At 42.3% G+C, this 22,199-nt stretch overlaps 1 protein-coding gene across 10 annotated transcripts; it reads left to right on the top strand.

Moving 5' to 3' along the window:
• Positions 1–890: 890 nt before the first annotated feature.
• Positions 891–21,413, top strand: C7H10orf71 (chromosome 7 C10orf71 homolog). Of its 10 annotated transcripts, XM_062579525.1 has the most exons (5): positions 895–1,224; positions 4,223–4,325; positions 6,301–6,363; positions 12,550–12,716; positions 14,431–21,413. In XM_062579525.1, exon 5 carries the CDS (start codon positions 14,607–14,609, stop codon positions 19,173–19,175), a length of 4,569 nt encoding a protein of 1,522 aa, XP_062435509.1. In that variant the 5' UTR covers positions 895–1,224; positions 4,223–4,325; positions 6,301–6,363; positions 12,550–12,716; positions 14,431–14,606; the 3' UTR covers positions 19,176–21,413. The 10 variants fall into 10 exon arrangements, 6 of the variants coding, with proteins under 6 accessions (XP_062435509.1, XP_062435507.1, XP_062435505.1 ...); XR_009958889.1 differs by lacking the exons at positions 12,550–12,716; positions 14,431–21,413 and adding an exon at positions 6,906–7,170 and having other exon boundaries at positions 891–1,224; XM_062579523.1 differs by lacking the exon at positions 4,223–4,325.
• Positions 21,414–22,199: the final 786 nt, after the last annotated feature.

Genomic DNA, 22,199 nt, shown 5'->3' with positions numbered 1-22,199 from the left:
GCCAAAGGCTGCTTTGGAAAATATAAGCTGTTGTTCTCTGAGGATGCGAGCTCAGACTGCTCCTGGGTTGCTGGGAGGATTAGTTCTCCCGATGCTTGGGGTTTCTCCACAGAGGATACAGCAGGGTTGTTACTCAGCTTAGGCTGTAAAAATACAGTTAATAGCTCTGTTCTAAGATGTGACCGAGTAGTGAGCTCACCCCGAGCCTGGCTCTGCCATCGAAGCAGAATTTGGGCCACAATCACAAGAGGTTCTGTTCTTAATTTTGCTGCAGTCTGTGGCTCAAGTCCAGTGTGATGGTGACGCAGAGCTCCGGAAGATCCCCGTGATTTCAGTAAGGGGCTCTGTGCCCTCGGCATTGCACAAGATGCAATCCATTGTTTATATTTGCTGTACAAAAACTTAGCTTGCTGACTTCATGGCATATTTCCCCTATTATTGAATATCCTGTTGCAGTTCGCCCAGTGAAACCCAATGCTGACATGTGCCTCCCAGGACGCTGCGGGTGTTGTTTGCTTTGGAAGGACGCTGGAATGGGGTCCTTACTCTGACAACGCTGGATACATTTGCCCAGGCTTGATGATGAAATGAGCTATTTATGAAAAGGCATCATTAGGAAAGCAATGTGTTACTCACAAACACACTTTTTACACAGTATTTTTAATGGTGACCTTAACAAACATTTTTACTTCCACCTGCAGATACAAAAATGTAGTGCTTTGAGGTCTGAATCACTGGCAGTAGCGAGCCAATCACACAACATGACTTTCTGTGTTAGTTATCTCTGAAGCATTACCAATGGCGAATCTGAATGTAAAAATAGCTGATGACTGTTTGTTTCATCTGTCTGTTACTTGACACCGCATGGTTATTCCAATACGTATGTTTGCCTCTTCCCCACCATGATCTCCGTTCGGTTTCCCCTTGCCTGATAACTATTTAAATACATTTTACTAACTTTGGATTCCTTGCTCACTGCACTTCACCTGGCTGGGCAGGTCTGTGAGGGCTCCAGGGTTAGCTCCTCCACTTTGTTTTTTGTTTGCTTGCTTTTCAGTGATTGTTTCTATTAAGATAATCATGTTCAGAAGGAGAGTCCGAAACACATGAATAATGGGAAATGGTAATAGTAAGCAGGCTGCTGTAAAATGTGCTGGGGCTTTGACTTAAGGGAAGAAAGCACAGCACTGTACTGTCTCTGATCAGGAAACTGGAACACAGAAGGTAAGGGGGAAGTGTATGGGCGTTTTTAAACAGGGAAATGGTTAAGAATGGTGGTGTCTGAGTACGTGAGTGTGTCTGCAGCCAGGGATCAACTGTGTAATTGATCAGATGAGAGAAATCAAACAGCATTTGTATTTTTTCTTCAGTGACTGGAAGTGGAAAGTCCTTTCATTTTGTCCAACTTTTTCCACTCTGAAAAATGCAAGGTTATGTTGGAAAGTCTGTATGTAGAAAGAGACATTCGTGCAGATTTGTGTGCAGTAAATCCTGCTTATGACACATAATGTTATATTATTTAGTGAAGGAGTATAATCTTTTGGAAAGCTCATTAAATTGCTATGAAGCTCCATTTAATTGTCCTGCACATTGTGTCGTAAGCAACTTTAAGCAAATATACATTGATTTTGTTTTCCAGATGATTACTGCCTACAGATAAGATACTTCTAAAAACTTTAGTGATTTGTGTAGGAATTTGAAGGCATTTACATTTCTTTTTTTGGAACAAATAAGAAGAGAACAATTTAAATATTTTATAGGCAGCAATTAGTATGCAGTAGAGCCTGAAAAAGTAAAATAGTTCAAATACCTAGGCAATGCTAAGAGGCCAGTATAAATGACTGTGACTATGACTTGTATCCAATTTTAATCACTGGAAAATTTCTTAAATGGCATAAGCTTTTCTGAGTCCAGTTGTTGCAGAACTTCTTAATCTGCCATCCCAAGGAACTATGTTTTATTAGCCCAGCTGCAGAACTCAGCAGTGAAATAAAAACATAGAAATAATTGAAATAGGGCTTGAGAATCCATTTCAAATGGTCTATGAACAGGCAATTCAGTTAGATCTGAATAGGGAAAAGCATTCTAGCACCAGGCTAAATGACCTGTTCATACTGAATCTATAATAGTATCAGTTAGAGGGTCCCTCACTTACGTTCTGCCATTGTTGAAGGAAAGGCTGGAGAGAAGGAAAAGTGAGAAGAAGTAAGAAGGAGATGTAAGCTTTCCAAACAGGATCAAAGCCATGGAACTCTTTTCCCTCAGTTCTTCAGAGAAGTGACTATGTAAAAAAGCAAATGCCTTCAGTTAAATGCCCGACAGGTGAGGCCTGCGGGAAATGCTAACAAATGAAAGGTGCCTGGTGTGCTGGGGCCCATAAACAACTAAATCTCCTCATCCTCCCATGCTTGCCCTGGAAGAGTATTTAAATTACATACATACTCCCAACTTAGCAAAACAGTTATAGCAGGCACTCTCCAGTAAACTTGAAGGTCATGGCCAGAAGGAGGTAAGATATTAACTGCCTCACCAACCAAAAACACATGGAAATTTCATCTTGTAGCTGCTTATTCCTCTCTGCTTCCCTAAAATGTTTGTTATCTGTGCTCAGGGTTTGATAGTATCTGTGCTTGTGTTACTAGAGCTGTGTGAAAGTCGCGCAGACTTTCAAAGAAAGAATCTCGCCAAGATCTGGAAAAAAACAAACTAACCCTGCAAGCCAGGATGGAAGAAAATGCCACTCAGCTGCATCAGTCTTCCCTTTCTCCAGTTCAGCCTAGTTTATGCATACAGAAAATTGCTGGCAGAGGGAAATTCTGCAAGCGGTTTTTAGCTGTAGGCTCCACTGTGCTAGACTGTGTGCAGCCAGCGTATCAGCTCACACACAGCTTTGGCTGCTCTGAGCAGCTGGGGGAGTTCATGGCTTTTAGAGCTAGTGTATGTGGCTTGAGGTAGGGTCTTATTTTGAGACCAGCAGTCTGCGAACTAGCTGACAGGTGTGCGGTGAAACGGAATGTGGTGAGGGCTGTATGTGTGCCCTGACAGGGGAATTTTACCCTTGGGCATACACTGTACTTCTTCAGTCTGGACTACATGTGTTTTTTGGGTGGGTCAGTGACTACCTATGCACACATATCTATAGACATATACATGTATTTGTGTGTATTAAGCCTAGTGTTTCGTGATTATGTTGCTGCTTGCCAGGTTCTTACGGCTCTCAAGCCTGTATGACCAGATACTGCCACTGAGACAGTCTCAGGGAAACTGAGGCAGTGCTGAAGCCATCAGAGGACAGGCTTTCCCCAAAATTGAAGTCTCGTCCTCCCTTTGGTTCCCCTCCCAAACAGCCCTCTTTAAAGAGGTGTAGAAGGCAGATATTTAATTATTCACTATCCTCCATCTCCTGTACTTGCAAATAATGATGTACATGAAGGTATTAACAAGTAATGATTAATATAAATCATTTAGTAACAGAGTCAGACCAACCTCCCCATGAACAAAGCTGGTTCAATAGTGATACATCTTTATTTTGAGGTCTCACTTAGCTACCTCCTGATAACTTCAGAGATGCTTTCTCTGTTACTTACACATTATGTCTGAAGCTCTTTTGGGACATGTGCTAGAATTTTGACAGAGATGAGTATGTGAATGCCATCTAACTCTAATTTTCTACTTGGACAAGGTAGAGGTGAAAATCCATGCAATTTTTGGAGAAGTGTTTAAAAAAAGGTGTGTGTGATTAATATTTGGCTACGTTTTCACATGCGGAGTTAGCAAACAGCAATATCTGGCAGTTTACAGCTACTGTAGATCCTCACTCTCAGATGTGCTTCTGTCTGTCAGCTTTAGCTGGATCATGCATAAGCTGTCATACCTTAAGGTTAGCTCAGCTTGTCCGTCAGCTTTATTTTAGACCTTTGTACAGTTTAGCCCACTTTGGATGACTTCTGATGGGTCAGGGTGTATTTCACGTGTGTCTCTGTCCCTGTCCTTTACATGTTTGACATCACCGGGCTCCACTGTACAGGAATTGGAGCAAACACCCCAGGATCTGTGTGGGATGTCTATGCAGAGGCAGCACGTGTGTGAGCTCTCTGGCACACTCAGTGTCCACTGCCTACAAGCTGTGTCTGGGCTTTATGCTGGAGCAACAGGGCAGCATTCCTAATTGCAAAATTGTGACTCACTAGAATTCATTTTTTTGTTTTTTTTTACTTTGAAGTAGGGCCATTAGGACTTGATCTTTTTCTCCAAAACTGAGAAATGATTCATTGAGCCACAGGAGTTTGTGACCAGGCCTGGGAATTGCTTGAAGCCATAGACAGGTAGGTAGACTGGCTGCTTGTAGTAAAAGGGAGAATGAGGATAAGAGTGAGGGCAAGATGAAGTGGCTTGTGACAGCACTGGGCTCTGGGCTGTGCTATTGCTTGTCTGCAAGGCTCTGCAGAGGGCCTTTCATGTATGGAAAAGCACTGTGGTGACAATATCATTGAGGTAGCAGAGGACACTGAGAGGCCTAAGCTGGGCTACCCTGAATTCAGCCAGGGTCAGTGGCCTCTCTCTTTGGGAACTGACAAATTCTTCTGAGAACTTGTGTATTCTTTCTTTCTTTCTCTCTCTTATGTATATCCTTTACCAGACAATCACAAGAAAAGCCTTAGCATGTGCATTAACTTTACAAGAATGAGGAAGTGCCTCAGGAACACACCATTAAATCATAACCATGAATGAATCCCTGAATAGGAACAAGAATTCTTCGTTTCCCAGGAAAAAAATGAACCCCAATGCACACTGAAGAGGGGGCTGGAAGGAGCTTCTATCTCACTAAGGAGACTGGCTGGGTTTTACTTCCCACAAAGACATTCATGTGGCCTTCAGTGATAATACGTGGAGGGGGCAAATGAGGGGAGCCCCCCTTTCCTGCCCTCTTAGTGTCCTCCCATGGGTGGGTAGCTGTCCCATGGCCATCTTCCAGATGGCAGGCAGGAGTATGGCAAGCCACAGCTTTTGTCCTTCAGCTGGAATGGCTCTGTTATCATCACAAATGGTTGAGGAGCACTTTGTCATCAGGGGAAAGATGTTAAGCGAATGGATCACTCTGTGTTTGAGTCATACGCTCTGGCATATATATAAATGTGCATTTTCATCTCTGCTGCACAGCTTGGTAAGTAGAACTGAGCTCTCTTGACTGCACTTGAAAGCTACAGCAACACTTAGGTAAGAAATGACTGTATTCCGGCAGCTGCAGCTGAAAAACCTTTTAAACTAAATTCTTCACCTTCTCTTCCCCGTTCAGTGCATGTCATCTGCTGGCTGGAGCTGTTTGCCATGACACCTCTTGGGGTTTGATTATGTTTGCAGTGGTATTACTAGAGCAGAGTACAGCCTGGAGATTCAGAGTAAAGAGTCTCCCCTAAAATCTGTTTTCTAGATTTTTTTTTTTTTTTGCATTATTTTGGATATTATTAAGAGATCATGCTAATGAGGCTCTTTCATGTCATGTCTGGCCCTGGCTTAGTCTGCTGGAAGCCTGATAAAGGTTAACTAGAGCTGATGAATTCATTCAGGTGCAAATTTGGAGTAAAGAGAATTAAACTGGGGCTTGATTTTAATGCCCTTAGCCTCAGTTGGTATGGTCCACAGACTTTGCTGCATGAGCATGTGAAGATGACCTAAGACGGGGTCAGTTCTTGCCACCCAACTATGGATGATTTCTTCACTGCCTTGCACCCTGATGTCCAGAGGGACTGCTTTAGCTGCAAGTCAAGGCAGACTGGTCCTGGGCAGCAAGGCACAGGATGCAGCCTGCAGGCACTGTGCCCGTCAGACTGTCTTGTGCTGATAATGCTCCTCAAAGCACTGTTCTGTATCCTCTGACACGGTCTTGTGTCTTTAGGCATGTCTTTCAATATGTGTTTCACAGAAATACTACTAGTTGCACTGGACTCTGGGAGTGAAGGGGAGCATTCGTTAATGTGTTACATATTGTTGTGGATGAACTCTTGAAACACAAGCTACAAATCTTGATGTCCATTTTGAGTTAGAAGTTTTGTTTTATAAAAGTCTGTGATGTTCTGTGTCCTGCAGGATTTCTAGAAAGTTCTGCATGTTCCACAAGATGTGATGAATATATCCGAAAGGTTTATATGGTAGCATCAGACAGGTCTTTCAGGATATTGCACATACCCAGATCCCATGGACCTCAGTGGGTGTTAAAACCACTTAGAAATTGAAACAATTTCGAACCTAGCACCCAGAAGTGACTTGAGTTTTTTTCTTTTTGTTTTTTATGGAAAACAGAATCAGCAAAATCTTTGCCCAAATCCTTAAAAAAGATGCAGAAGATATAAAGGAAAAGAGCAGGTGAGACTACCAGTAAAAGAATGATACTTGTTTTCTGCAAGCCTGTTAGCTCCTAAGGCTGTGTCCTGTGCGTGGCTGTGAGTCAGACTTCCCTTGTTGAGAGGCTTGAATGGTCTAAGTGTAGACTTGACAGGGCAGAGGGTGTTGGCATGCTGGGGATGCCAATGATGCCAATGCCCTAGCTTTCAACAAGGAGGGCCAGCATAAGTGTGGGGGGACAGATTCAGATCCCCAAGCTTGGAAAGAATAGTGCAACATGGCTGGATGTTTGCTGTGGATTTCCTTGTGTAGATCGCAGAGAGGAGTACCCCAGGATGGGTCCCTTGTCCAACTTGCTGATATCATTACAGTTTTCTCATGACTAGGACAGGGATTGTCTGGGACACTGCTTCACAAGGCCTCTAGGCCACTACATTTGTTTTTCTGTTCATGATTTTTTTCTTCCCTTTCCTCCATGTGATCTCTTGTCTCTAGCCATCGTGATGTTTCAGTACTCTACAACTCCCCCTTTACTGTGAGATAATTTTCTTTCTCCCACTCAGGAAGCAGAAGCTCAAACTTTCATCCTCTGAGTGAGACTGAGTGAAAGGAGATGAAAACCCATCTCATGAGCCAAAATCCTGTCAGTGCTCAGCAGAGAAGCTGTGCCAATGAAATGCCAGTTGTCACCTCAGCCTGGTGAAGAAGGTTTGAAACTTCATGACCTCAAACAGAGGCATCAGGAACCTGAGGAGGAGTGGAAGTCTTTACAATAAGTCACCTGGAAATCTGTATGGATTTCATTATATAAAGTAATGCCAAAATATACCACCAGACTCAGTTGAAGGGTTTTATGGCATAAAGCTTCTTTCCTGCTCTTGCAGAGGCTCATGATAAAGTACCATACCCTGTGGAGAAGTGGGAAGGTGTATTTTGCCTTAAGTGCCAAAGGTTAAGCTCTTCTTGCGGGACTCAAAAGACATACCTGTCTTGGTTACCTGTGCTGCCACAGATGCCTTGTTTGAACTTGAGCAAGTCGGTCTGTTATAGCTGGGCCTTAGCTACTCATGTGCAAATGAGACAGAAATCCCCCTGCTTGCAGCAGGAGAGTTTGTAAACACAAATAGCCATGAGGTGCTCATGTACCATCCTAGTGGGGAGCTGTATAAATATCTCAGTATATGATGACTGACCTGGTTACATATGGTGGCCTTTTCCAGTCAGTTATTTAATGCCAAGAAATGCACTGTTTGGGTTCAGTGGCTTAAATGTCACCTGTCTGTGCTGACTTCACTCCTTCGCCCCATGATTCTCAGAGTTTTAGTGTTTCTCATGTGCTGCACCTGCCCTTTGCCTGTGTTAGTAATGCTCTTTATGCCTTTGACTTCCTCCATCATTTTTGCTTGTTATTGACTCTTCAAAGACAGCGGAAAGCAGTAAGGTAATGGAAGGGGTAAACAAGAGTTGCAAGAAAGCCTTAGTCCAGATACAGCCCTTTCTGAGAGACATCTCCTTCTTCCAGACTTGACAGGCCTCTTGGCAGGATGGGGCATTTGGAGGACATTGGGAAAGGCAGTCCAGAGAGCAACTGGAAATAACTATTGGGTCTTTGCCATTGAACCAGAAAGGGAAAGGTAGAGAGACTGGCCATGATTCTCCATAGCTGTCACAAGCAGTCTCTCTTCCTTCCACTTTTCCTCACATGCGGTCTTCACCTTCCAGTGCTTGAAGCTTTGTGGTCTGAGCTGAAGAGGTAAGCATTCCAGCTGGGGCCTGGAGGAGGTTCATGTCCTTTGGGGAGAAGACACCAAGCAGGATGTGTAACACGTAGTCATCAGCTAGATACTTCACCAAGCTGCACTGCCCTTCCTTGAGTTATGGGTCTGAGCCCCAGATCCAGCTCCCAGCAACACACTCAACTTCAGTAAAGCTCCCTGGGAGAAAATTACTTCATCTGTCTTTTCTTAAGAAAAGCTTTTTTGATTAAATAAAAAAATCACTCTCATATTTTTGACAACATTTCCCCTCAGAATATCATTCAGATTTTTTTTTTTAATCATTTGGAATATTTACTTATGGAAATTACCATCAAAGTATTATTTGACATAGAAAATAAAATGGAAAGTTTCGGTTAGGTCAAATAGCAGATTCAGATTTCCAACCAGCCCTACTAATCCAGACTGCAACTATGCAATATGTACCACACAGCTCTTAGGTCTAGATATTCTAGACCTGTAGAAAAGAGTAAAATTATTTTATCTCAAATGCACTACCATTTTCAGTGATGAGTGGTGCAGGTTAGAAAATCAGAGTTGTCTAGGGAACATGATTTTGTGTCATAGGAATGCTATATAGGTTCCAAATCCTTTTCATTTACATACTAGTCCCAATGCCACATGGGGGTGAGGTTTCATTCTGCAGAGATGTTCGATTTCACTTTACTATGGTAACAGTTACTTATGTAGCCTGGATAAAGCATCAGCGTTGGCTTAGGAAGTAGATGTATTTTGAGTCACCAATTCTGTTCTCAGTTATTCTGCTGACGTCAATAAAATGGCTCTAGATTTATAGCAGTGTAACTGAGAACAGAATTTGGCCCAAAGTCAAGAACAGTCTCTCCTCTTCTCTGGCCCAGGACAAGTTGTCCGAGACACAATTGCTGGACTAAATTATCAAGGGGAATGGACCCCAGTCTGTGTTGTTTGAGGGCTGGACATATGATTGCTTGCTACCCCATGCGGTACTCAAAGGTCTGATGTTGGAACAGGCAAAGTCACCTTGTTCTATTCTAGTCACTTCTGTCAGCGTTTGGGACTTTCACTCTAAGCTGGGCAGGCCCAGTTCTCCATCCTCTACCAGCTGGAGCAGGGATTTGTACTTGAAGAAAGTGGTTTCACTTTCCCCAAAAGGAGAATTGACTTTGGTTGCTCATTATAGCTGCAAAGCGTAGATGAAAATGATCCTGTTGGATGAGGAAAGTGGAGACTTGTGCTAATAGTTTTCCTCTCATCATCTTAATCCAGAAATTACCTTTCTTCACAGTTCAGGGAAATTTGGCTGGAGCACAGCTGTTGCCCTTCCTAGGCAGCTCTGCTTCTTGGCGAGGATGCTCTCATCCTACCCTGCATCTCTGTGCTTTGGGGTGTGCACTAGAAGCACAGAGGTAACGTTTAGCTCTGCAGCACAGTATGACCAGTCCATACGTTCCTTGCAGGCCAAGCAGCCCAGCACAGGGATGTTCAGGATGTTCCCACACCAGAATACAGGTATCTTTTCTTCCTCATGTAAGGTGGCTATGGCTCCTTTTCTAAGCTCTGACAGGAACTCAGTGGGTGACATTTGTGCCTCAGTTTCCCCAAATATAAAATGTGTTTGAGGAATACAGTGATGCCATAATTGTTAACTGACAACAGCCATTCACATACTGAACTCTGCTGCCATGCAAGACTTTCCAGCTATGGCCAGGAGAGCACTCTGAGCTAGCCCTGTGTGAGCTGGAGGGAGCTGCCACTGGCTGTGAGCTTTGTCTAAGCCAGACAACGTGTAGCTGAACAGGTCTACTTCAACCAGTCCTCTCGCTTCCTTAGGAGCCTGTGTGTGTGTGTTGTGGATAAGCACACATACATGCACAAAAATCAACAATTTGTTAGGGATTTTCCTATTTCCTGGAGTAAGAAGCATTAATTATGCTTTGTAATAATGAGCCCCTGAAAGCTGTAGTAGTACGGGGGTGGGTGGATGATCAAAGCACACGGCTAAACAAACCTCAGCCAGCAGTCACCTCAGGGTTCTTGGTTCTGGGCTTCCTTGTGGAAGAATGCCGTGTAGTGAGCATCACATGGAGAAACCAACTCATAACGATTAGAAAAAAAAAAATTCTTCCCTCCCTCCCTCCCCCTTTCCTTCTCATCCTCAAGGGAAATGCAGTGCTGTTGACTTGAGACTGCAATGTAACTGCCAGAGGTGCTGCCAAAATGCCACTGTGATGTCTCATGGCACAACATTTCAGCCAAATACCAACCCAAGGGAGGTGGGGGAACCAAATAGCCCTTTATATATTGCAGCAGCAGTGATGTCACACGCCCCAGCAAAGTTTGCTAGTTTGTGTAGCTCCTGTCTAGTGAAAAAAGTTGACATTCACTCTGTGCCAGGCCAGAAATAGTCTCTGTAACTTAACCTCCTCATCACAACTTGCAAGACACTAAAGAGAGTCACTGAAAAAAACCTCCTATTTCAAAGGGAAGGCAGGTTCCTTTCTGATTAAGCTCCTTGAGATCTGTACGTTCGCGCAAGTTTTTTCAGTAGCTCAGATCGTATCTATTGCAAGCACCTCGTGTTTCTCAGCGTTCCTCAAGTGGTTCCGAGTGCTCAGTCTTGCTTTTGTCTATCTGGGAGATAGACTAAACTCTCTTCCTCTACATTGTAGAACTAGCTGAATCCTGAGCTAAGCTTGAACCTTGCACCTTGCTTCCTTGTCCAAAAAGAGAGAGAAATTTGACTTTGCCATTGTCTAGTTATGAACAGCTTCTTTGCCTAGCAGTTCAGGAGCTGTCACCATGCCTGTGTAAGGGATAGGCAGACTGGTAAAGTGCTGCTGTTTTATTCTAGTCCTTGTAGTCTTTGAACACCTATACAGATACAGCTTTTCCAGCTTGAAACATTACACTATCTAAGTAAGTATTATGGCCAGGTGAGACAATGATCTTCAGAGACAGTGGTGGTCACTATTCTTCTTTAATCAATTTTACTGAGATGTTTTTATAACAGTGACTCCATCTAGGAAAATAATTGCTGAGATTACATCATGATCTCCATGCTTATTGTTACCCTACTCACTTTTCAGTGAATGTTCTCAGTTTACAAGGGACAAGATGTTTCTTCAGACCTCTGGCAGTGAGATTTGAAAGCCAAGCTTCCTCCTAGTTCAGACATCATCACCAATAAATAGTGATAAGCATTGTGCTGTTGGAATTTAGTCAACAGCTCTGTTGATGATTGAGCCAAAACACAATCGGTACAGTCTCCAGTGGCAGGGTTGGCTTTAAGAGTACCACAGTTAAGAGTACCACAGAAGCATTAAAATCTTAATTTAACCTCTGAACAAGGAGAAAAGTGAGAATAACTCTGTGCAGCGAGGATGTCCTTTTTATATGCTTGCTTCCTGGCTGCAACAAACAATAGAGGTTTTTCCCTGTTTCTTTGCTTTTACATTTTTTAGTTAAAAAGACTGCCAAAATCTCTGAATGATGCAAGCTTTCTCTAAACTTACACTCGCAACCAGCTTGCTAACACCCATCTATCCCCAGATGAGGTGTAGGAGACCATCCCTGCAGTGAGCCTTTGCTGCTGCTTTTGCCAGTGTACTTTGGGTACTACACAATGATAACAAATTTTCTCAGAGGAGTCTCTTGGTCCAGGAAAATTTACTGTATTTGTTCCTATATTCTGTTTACATTGGCTCAGTACAAGGCAATTCTCCCTCCAAGAAATAGATACTGTCTACCAGGACACACAAACTAGCCCAAAATCCTTGGGCTTTCCACAGCAGAAGGGTAGCAGCAACGTGTGTCCAACATAGCAAAGCTTTTTTTCAGTATCTTCTGGCTTTCTTTGATTAAAAAAGCTGTTTTGTTTATTGCCCATCACTATCTCAGATATCTACATTTCATCTCCTTTATAATAGGGACAGTGAAAAAGAGATTTTTCACACCTTGGCTGATTTAGCTCTCAGTCTAGCATATTGACATCTGTCTGTCTTCTTGACAGTAGGAAGTTCTATGCAGCTGGAGGGGAGATATGCATTTTCCTTTGTGGTCCTGTTAGAAGGGGGGCACAGCAGGGAGATAGACAGCAGCAGGGAAGAAGTCATCCAGCGAACTCCCTCTTTTTAACCTGGAGATGTCACCTGCCATTTGAGTGGGAAGGCTGCTGGGAAACCATTGCTAACTCAGACATTAATCTCTGTTGGGGCTACTGCAGAGTGCGAGGGGGTTGTGACAATGGTCTGCTAGAAACCTAACTGAACTCCACAAGCTACCAAGCCCTCAAATTATCTGATTATTATCACTCTGCACTGGATACTTGCTTCTTTTGGTGAGAAGTACTGTAAATCACTCCTAAAATGACTGTAAAATGTGAATGAATAAATACAGCATGTGAGCCAATCTTCAGCTCATATGAACAAATGTCTTTGTTTTCAAATTGCAGAGCTCGCTTCAGGTCAAAAATGCTGAAGATTGGAAATGTCCCAGGACACTTCAGCTGAGTCTACATCATTGGACAGTTTTTAGCTCCTCACTAAAGATGGTGAGAAATAAAGCAAAGTACAATTATGAGGAGAAGTTCTAAAGATGAGACGCAAGATTACGTGGCAGGTATGCACCAGTACTACCTCATCATATAGCAGCTAAGGATCCCACCAAGATTGAGAAGGCCTTTCACTTTCATTCTTTCTCTCCTTTTTTTTTTTTTTTTTTTTTTTCCTTGCGGATTACATTCAGAGTGTGTATGTAGGGGTAAGAATGTGTGTTCTTGAAAAATCTCCATACAAAGTAAAAGAGAGAAGCTCTATTAGGCTTGTTTTAATTTGGTCATATTTCTGTGTAAGTTGTTGGAATTACATGATTATGAGGACAGAATCAAGATTCACCAAGATTCAAGAATCTCACTGATTCAGGTCAAAGTGGGATCATGAATCTGGACACTGGAGGGGCTGAAATCTGGATCTAGATTTCACTGATGAGCCCTAAGGTGGACCAAGCTCTAGATGGAGATAGGCCCCACCTGCTGTAAATGTTAACTCTCGAATTTGGACACATCAGAATTTAATGGTGCAAGTCTACTAGGAAATGGAGATACAGATCAGACTTTACGTATGCAGTAGGTTTTAGCTGGCTTTTGAATACACTTTTAAACTGAATCTCACTGTAGTTCTGTCATTAGCCTGCTCAAGCCTTTAGATGTCAGAATAAGCATCTAAAGATTTTATAGAGTAAACACTAAGGAGTTGTAGAGTATTTCAAGTATAGCTGAAGAGTTTATTTTTGCTTGTAAAGACTCTTTCCATCCAACATCATTCACATCCTGTGTTCAGACTGATGCAGAGACAGACAACAACTGCAGTGCTATGACACTTGCCTTTGCATCGTACCCATGGATTAATAGAAGGCTGTGATATTTTATAAGTGTGTTGAATGTGATGCCTTTTGCTCTCATTATGTCTGGAACTGAAACCAAATGTTCCTTTAGTGGGTCTGCTAGGGTCCCCTAGGCACTCCTGCCTTCTACTGGCTAAGCTGATATTAGCAGCCTCTTCAGTTTCAATATGCCAACCCAACTGTATCTGGATATGGGTGGCTGAAATATTTTACCCCAGCAATATTTGTCTGGAAGATACTAATGCACAGGAGACCATCCTCTCCTGCGGGGCCATTCTGCTTTCTCAAGGAACAGTCCTGCTTAGGGTAATTGTCGGAGCCAAGTTCCAGCCCGAGACAAGCAGGTTCATTACAATGGACTTCGTTTCCCACGTCTGCTAGTCCTGAGCTAGCAGAAAAGTGAGAATAGAATCTTCTTATCAACTCTAATTTTCACATAGTGTTTTAATTACAGTTATGATGTGTCGCCAAGTATGTTTTGCCACTTTTTCCTTCATTTTAAGCAGTAGGACATGGTGTGTTATAAAATACTTGGCAACGTTCTTTTTTAAAATCAGTTTGCTTCCTTTTTGTTACAGCTGATTCTCCCTGGCCATCAACAGCTAACCTTGCTAGCCAAACAAATCCACAGCATTTGGAAGTGTTTATGGTTGGAGGTATGGTTGAAATTTGGCTCTTAAATCATTATCAAGGAGCCCAAATAAAGAATTTGAGATGAGACCACTCTTTTAATGGCACTTTCCAGTAACTGAACTATCTACTGAACTGACCAGAATAACAACTCTCTTTCATGTTGTTTATTGTGTTACTAGTGTTTTGTTCAAAATACACGTAGGATCAAATTAGCCAACGACTGATACATCTGGAAAATGCTCTTTGTCTAATAGAGTTAATACGTAAAAATGATCATTTGTAATTTTTGGCTTTCCAGAGAATAAAGTTTCCTTCAGCTATTCCATAAGATGAACCAACGTGTAGCCACACTGTCTGGAGGAATCACTTCACGCTTGTGAACTGCGAACAGCCGAAACTACTCAACACAGTCATCTGTCTACCTGACACCTGAAAATACCCATTTGGATAATTCATTCATGACTCACATGAACAATGCAGGGAAATAAGAAACATACAGAAGGACACAGTGACTCTTCAAGTATTGGGAGTCTCCTGGATGACACAGACAGAGAGGTGAGCAGCCTCACAGCTCGGGCTTTCAAAAGTCTGTGTGTGGCAGAACTTGAAGACTCTTACAATGAACCAGATCTTGCCATTTCACCTGACTTCACTCGCCAGTTTTCTACTAAATTTCACCATGCGACATTAAACCATGCCATCAAGAAGAGCAATGTCTGCAACAAGCTAACAGCAAGAAACAATGAACAAACAATATGGGCTTCAACATTCCAGCAGTTACCAAAGTGTGCTCAGGAGGAGAAAAAGACTGATAAAATTAGCACCCTTGGCACAGAAAGGAGAAAGCTGAATTTGCCAGCCCCTGGGCCAAGGAACAATAAACATGTTTCAAAAGTGTCCTCTCTGATTAAGACATTTGATAAGACTGAAAACCAAGGATCAGGAAGTTCTCTGGCAGCCATTAAGCAGCCAGTTAAAAATAGCTTTCAAAAATGTAAAGTAAATCATGGAAATGATATGGCTTGCTGGGATGACACAGCCATATTAAGCATCCAGAAGGAACTTTCTGATGCTTCTCGAGATAGCCACCATCTCAGTGGCAAAAATGAGCCACAGAAAAGGCCTAATAAAACAGATCAGAGCTATTGTGGTGCTGATAGTTATTATCCTGTACTGATTGAGATGTCGAGAGTAGCCAAGTCAAATTTCTCCCGTTTTTCTAAAAAGGCTGTCAAAAACAGAAGTGTGAAAGTTAGTGAGCCAACAAAAAAAGGTAATTTTCTTCACAGTGAGAACAGTGCTTTTGAATCATGGAATGTCCATCATAAAAAGCTGACTGAAAAAGAGGAATTTGTTGATAAAATAACAAAAAATGAAGGTCTTACGTACCTTGAAGAAGCACCATTTATTAAAGGGTCCTGCACACGTGAACATAAATTACCACCTGTCAAGACCACTATTGCAAGAAAGCAGGAGAAAGATTTTCAGATTGAGCCAGCTCCACCAGAAACAGCTTTCAGTGTCCCCCTCCCAACTGTGTATGTACCTCAGGGCCCTCTCTCAGTCCCGTCAGGAACTGAATTTCATGCTGCTCTTCCTCCTCCACCCCCCTCTAGGATCCACACACATCAGGGCCCTCCTCCAAAACCCCCTGTCCTTGAAGCCCCTCTTGTGCCTCCAGCCCAGATTTCCCCACCTGTTGTGTCCCAGGCCTCCATCTCACCCCAGTCTGTTTCATACAGGACCATTTCTCCCTTGCCCCTATCCCAGGCACCTGGCCTGCCCACCCAGGGACCCCCAGCCATGTTCACCGAGGAGGAGGCCCTCAGTCCCCAGCTAGGTAGTACCTGTCCGCCATGGAGGAGACAGAGGATTACAAAAAGCACAGCAGAGAGGAGACAAACTTCAAAGGAGACATCCATGCCCAACAGCAAGACATGCTTGCTGTCTGAAAAGACTGCTGTGGCTGAACCTTTCCTGGACACAACTCCTTCGACTAAACAGGTAAACTCCCCAGGATCGAGCAGTCCCTCTTTCAACATCACGGAACTCTTAACACCCATCATACCACCAAAACAAGAGGCGGACCCAGTGGAAAGTGAGCAGATCCCGGCGATGCCTCCTCCCACTGAGAGTATGTCAGAGATAGAACATGAGGGGAGTGGGTTTGATGATTACCAGTCTCGGGATAGTTACAAATCTAAAGCAACAAGTTTATTATTCAACTTGAAGGATGTTCGTAAACGTGTTAAAAGCATTTATGCCCCTTCTCCTCTGATAAGAGCCTTAGAGGATAGACATAAGACTAAGGAAAATACTACACAGGAGAGTGTAAAACTGAATGACTTGCAGTCGACTTTGCAAGAAGACAGTAACAAAAAGATTGCAGAAAAGGATGAAACAAGTGACATAACTTCTGTATTATCTGACATTGTTCATGAAAAGGACAATAAAGCTGATTTAGTTGGATCCTTCATGAATAATTATCTGACTTTGAGTTCACCCCAGAAAACAACAGATCCTTTGTTGTATCAAACCAGAGACAATTTGCAGCAAGATGATTCAAAACATGAAGATCTTGTTAAAAACACTAGAAGTAATGAAAACTTCCCCTTGTTCAGACATCAATCAAAAGAACTTGATTTAAGAAAAAGTCTGTACCATCCAACACTGAAACTATACAGCAGAGACAATGCAGATACAATAGCTGGGCAGCCAGTGCAAAATCCCAGTTTTGAAGGTGAGGTAAATGAGAGACAGACTGATAACCAGAATGAAAATTTTGCCTTCAGAACACTCCCAAACCAACTTTCACCAGCAGAGGATGTACGGAGTGAGAACCAAACCAGTATGCTAGTAACTGGCAGTGAAATAAAAGGCAAAAGAAGCACTAGTTCTTCTGAGCAGTCTTTTGTGTCCACAGTAGAGCAACCCTTTCAGGAGGAACCATTTCCATCGGTGCCACCAATCCATACAGCATGCCTTCAAGAGAGCCAGAGGAATAAGAGTGAAATGAGTGCAGACAGTAAGAAGAGCCACAAGGAGAGAGAGAAAGCAGTTGGGGAAGATGCATTGCAATATTATGCTTGTATCGGTTCTGATACTAGTTCAGCAGAGAGGAATGAGAGTAAGGTTACTGGGAATGAACAGAGGGGCCTGATGAAAGAGAAAATGAGAAGAGAGAAAAAGGAAGAGGCCAACAGCATGGATTCTGCTTCAGACAGTGTAAAGGACACATCCACCTCCAGGTCCGAGGAGCCACAAACACCACCATCTTCTAACTCATCCAAACCCAGTATGTTTTTGATTAAAGATAACACATTCAAGTCACCTCAGGTAATAAGGGCTGTCAAGCTGCCCCTGTTCAGGTCCTTTTCCTTAGACGATACAGTGAGCAGCAGTTATAAGGAAATGGAAAGTAGATTTGTGTCCACAGCAGAGAACAAGCAGTGCCAAGACACGTTGCACATCCCAGAGCTAGACTGGTTGTCATCAAGACCCAGAGTGCAACAGAACGTGAGGGAAGGAGCAGCTAGCAGAAAGACAGATGCCTGTGAGCCTGAATCTACTTCAGCAACACTGGACCCCGGTCTTCTGGAAGATGTAGAAAGCTTTCCATTAGGGAAGCTCATGGAAGAAGATCGAGAGACTTGTGCTTTGTTGAGTAAAGCTGGGAAAAAGAACAAGGAGAGTATTTGCAGAAGTGAAGAGAAACCCAAGATTGGGAGGGAAAGACACAAGTTAACACAGCCAGATTTAAGTCTGGATAATGATCGAGCACTAAGCAACCCCAGCCATTCTACAGAAGGAAAGATTAATTACTTTAAAAATCATCCTTTATCTAATCGCAGAGGTGGCTCCTGCGCGAAAAAAATAATTACTAGGGAGACAAGTTCCCCTATGGTAGGCTCCATGTCAGTGGACTACACATATTCTCCTGTATCCCATGAAGCTTTAGAGGACACCCTACCTATAGAAGGTACACCAGTTTTGCTAGACAATCTCGCATGTTCTGCTGTAACAAGCCCCAGATCAGGCAGCACAATGCACTCTCTTCTTACCAGCCCGCCATCAGAGAAACCAACAATTTCTAGCCTCAGAGAGGCAGAGGATGTTGTAAACCCTGCCTTGCTAAACATGGCAGTAAAGAGCCAAGCTAATATATATGCTGAAGAGATACTTGATTCAGTGCAGGGGAAGCTGCAGTCCGATTCTGCAAGGACGATAGAGAGAGTGGAGCTCAAGGGCCTTGGGGAGAGAGCAGCAGGCAAGCCTCCTGCTGTGCCACCGAAAACAGAAAAGGCTCTGCGGCGGGCCAAAAAGCTGGCAAGCAAAAGAAAGAAAATAGAGGAGCAGCAGAAAAAACATCTAACAGAGCATACAGCGGCTCTCGAGAGAAAACCATCTCAGCAGATGCTAACATATCCCTCACCCATGAGAGATTCTCTTCTCCATCCTGCCCTTCACTCAACTTTCATTCCTACAGAAACTGGTATGAGAAGACTCAGTGGTGCATCAGCAGTAAGCCCCTCACCCTCTTCAACCCAGCGTAAACTTCTCCAAGACCCTGACTCTGGCCAGTACTATGTAGTTGATTTACCAGCTGAAGTTAATTTAAAGACATTTTATGATCCAGAAACTGGCAAATATATCCAAGTCTCAATCCCTTCCTCAGAAGGGAACTTATACCAAACCCCCTCTTCAGAAAATATAAATTCTCCATATACCTCCTACCCAAGAGTGCTGCCTTTACCAGCTTCATCTGTAGCAGCACTGAAGTCACCATCTCAGCTCTCTGAACCTACATGGTTAATGCAAGCTGTACCAGCAGAGTCAGAAGAACTACCTGAAAATCACCAACAGAACTACAGATATGTTGAGCCTGTGGATACTCAGTCCTGTATTGATCCAGCCTCTTACTCCCACAGTCAACATGCTGAAGAAGCTCAGGTTCACTTAAGAAAGAAATTGAGTCCGACCCCAAATACAGATGCAGTAGCCCTCACTGATTTAGATGACTTTGCAGCTGAAGGGGTATCTTGAAAGCTAAATTTACAAATTATGCCAACTACTGTTTTTAAGATCTATTCAGACAGACACATGCACACACAAGCACATGCAGATTTGATGTTTGTAAAACATTGTATATCTGAATCTCACTGTGGTTTGGGTGGAAAGGCGAATGAAGGCTGAGCATATTGCAAGAAGAGAAGTGATGACTACTCTGAGGAAGCGTGTTATTGACTGAGTCCCAAAACATCAGTGAGATAAAGGGGGCAATGCCAGCTAAATAAATACATATGACAGTATGAAGCCACCTGCTTGCTGTTGCTGCTGCTTTGCCATTACAGTGGCTGGGATTATCAAAGCGAGTGTCATTTTACCCAGATGTGTTGCATGATATATGACACAAAGTAAAACCTATGAGACCATTCTGTCTATCCTCTGAGATCAGGACAGATGCCGCATCAGCTGAACTTTCCTCACTCAGTGCCTTTAAACTATATTGACAGGTAGAAAGTATGTGGCTACAAATATGCCATCAACTCAAGATTCATTTTTTGCACACATTGATTACCTAGATGTTATTGACAAGAAGATTGTATGTGGATACACAGTTCAATGCAGCGTCCTTATTGAAAAGCCCTTTAACAAGAGTTACAGAGTGCAATTGCTGCTGCTCCAGACTTCTCATATACCTTTGCAGTGTCCACTAACATGCTGCTGAATTCCTTAAATTTGCTCATAATCTCCAAATATGCTCCCTTAAAGCCAGAGGTTGTTTATAATTCAACTTTAAACTCATTTTGAAAAACTTCACCTGGTATATTGTGGTAAAAGGAGAAAAGTTGAATGAAATCCCATTGCAGTATTTATATTTTGGTTAGGATGAGAAGACTTTTGCTTGTTATAATTGAAATGCTTTCTTTTTTTTCTTGACAGGCTCTTAGTGAAATACAGAGCTAAATTTCAAAACCTGAAAAATGTTGTTCCTAATTTTGGACTTGTGTATTCTGTGATTTAAAAATAAAGACATAAAGCATTCAAAGTATTAATTTCTAGAAAAAAGGCTTAAAGAAAGAAACTTCTTTGGAAGAGTCTGTATCAAACTTTAACTCACCCTTGCTTAAGCTCTTTTTAAATCATCTATTGTATGGTACCTTTTCCAAAACTGCATAATAAGAGAACCTAGATGAAAAGATGATAATATCGAATGTAGTGTGCCTATTTATATCTGTATTTGGAGTATTGGTTTTCTTTTTTCTGTTTCATTTTCATATTGTCTTCCCCAGTGCAAAGTGAAGTGCAGAAGTCCAAAGAAGAATAATACTAATGACTTCGGGTCTGATTCACATCTGAGGCTATTTTTACAGGATTGTTTTCAGTGGAGTTACTCTTGGCTTCCAGCAAAGAAAGGGAAGAATCAAGCCTTTTGTTAATAAATATGATTTGGGGATGGGACACAGGTATCCTCTTCCCAAGTTTTAATCTTTGAGATGGAGGTTATTTTCGGTAAACATTTAATTTCCCACAACTGAGACTGTTCACATGACACAGACCAAAGCTTTGCATGTTGGATACTTCCCTAACCTGAACTTAGCTTCCAAATTTCCTCCATCCCTGACAACAGCCATATGTGCAGAACCCTTACAGTTCAAATCAGGCACATCCTTTCATCGATGCCGTTTACTGAAACATTTCCCATAGAAGAAGTAAAGAGACATTAAGGATATCTTTTCAATGCTTTGAGTGGAGTTTGAGTTGGGCCCTGAATGATTTTCTGTTGTCCATTTTACTTATTTTGCAGAGTTCTGTCAAACTGGCCATTTTGTGATTGAGAAGGGATGTTTGTGGGAGAGCTAAGGGGTGAAAATGGACAAGTTTGTACTGGTTTAATTTGATTTTCTGTCACATTCAGAACAAATGCCCATGTTCAGTAAAGCACTTGTTGTGCGGTCTCCATCTTTGGAGGTTTTCAACAGCCAACTGGATAAAGCCCTGAACAAGATGGTCTGACCTCATAGCTGACCCTACCTTGAGTAGGAGATTGAACTAGAAACCTCCTGAGGCTCCTTTCATCATGAGCTACTCTCTGATCCTGTTCTGTAAACATTTACATTTCTAAGCCAGCTTTGACTTGAAATTCAGAAAATGCAAACCAATATCTCCCTTGAGAAAGGGCTTATTTTGAACAAAAGAAGAAAAGAATTTGAAAAACAAATGTTTCAGGAACAAGGATGTATTTTCAAGTTGTTAAAGTAAAGGAAATGGCTCCCATTATGAATATTTTTCCTTTCTTTTACGTCACAAATGTTTTACCAAACAGACACAGTACCATTCATTTTGCACTTTTCTATTGTGTGCCTTCATTTTATGCAACATAACTGCCTACCCAGCATAGGGCAAAATGCCATCTACTTGTTAAAGTATAGCTAAACAGATCTATTAAAGTTTTCCCTGGTAGAATTATAAGGAACCTATGTAATCTAAAATCCTAGCAGAACGTGCAAGCCTCCTTTTTCTTTTTTCTTTTTTCTTTTTTTTTTTTTTTTTTTTTTTTAATAAATGCTGTCTACAGCCAAAGGTCCAAAAGGTACTCAGAGAATAGCATAAAGGCATGCTTTCCAGGGGGGGAGACTCTAGATACAAAGATTTGATAAGCAAAATCTGCAATTTTTTTTAAGCTATATTCTTTTTGCTTGTTTAATTGTGCCATTTGTTTTGTAAAAGTGCACACCTATTTTTCTGCACCATATTTTCAAGGTGCTTCTTAAAGACTTACTGTGGAGGATGGATTCCTCCAATATACTACTTTAAGGTAGGCTAGGAAAGCAGAGTGTATTTTTTGCTCATTGCGAGGGCAAACTGAAGCCCTGGGGATCTGGAGAGAAGCCAGTCCTAACCTGGATACCAAATATATCTCAAGTCAGACTTCTTTATTTTGGCCAATCACTTCTGCTGGTTTATGGAAGCCACATTCAAGATGGACTGAATCTCTAAGCTTGTTCATGCCTCAGAGGGAATTTTGGCCTAGAGAGTTTGTAGCAAAATGAAACAAACAGAGCT

Source organism: Rhea pennata, chromosome 7, assembly GCF_028389875.1.
Source record: "Rhea pennata isolate bPtePen1 chromosome 7, bPtePen1.pri, whole genome shotgun sequence".
NCBI lineage: Eukaryota > Metazoa > Chordata > Aves > Rheiformes > Rheidae > Rhea > Rhea pennata.
This window is presented reverse-complemented; position numbering and strand designations above follow the sequence as displayed.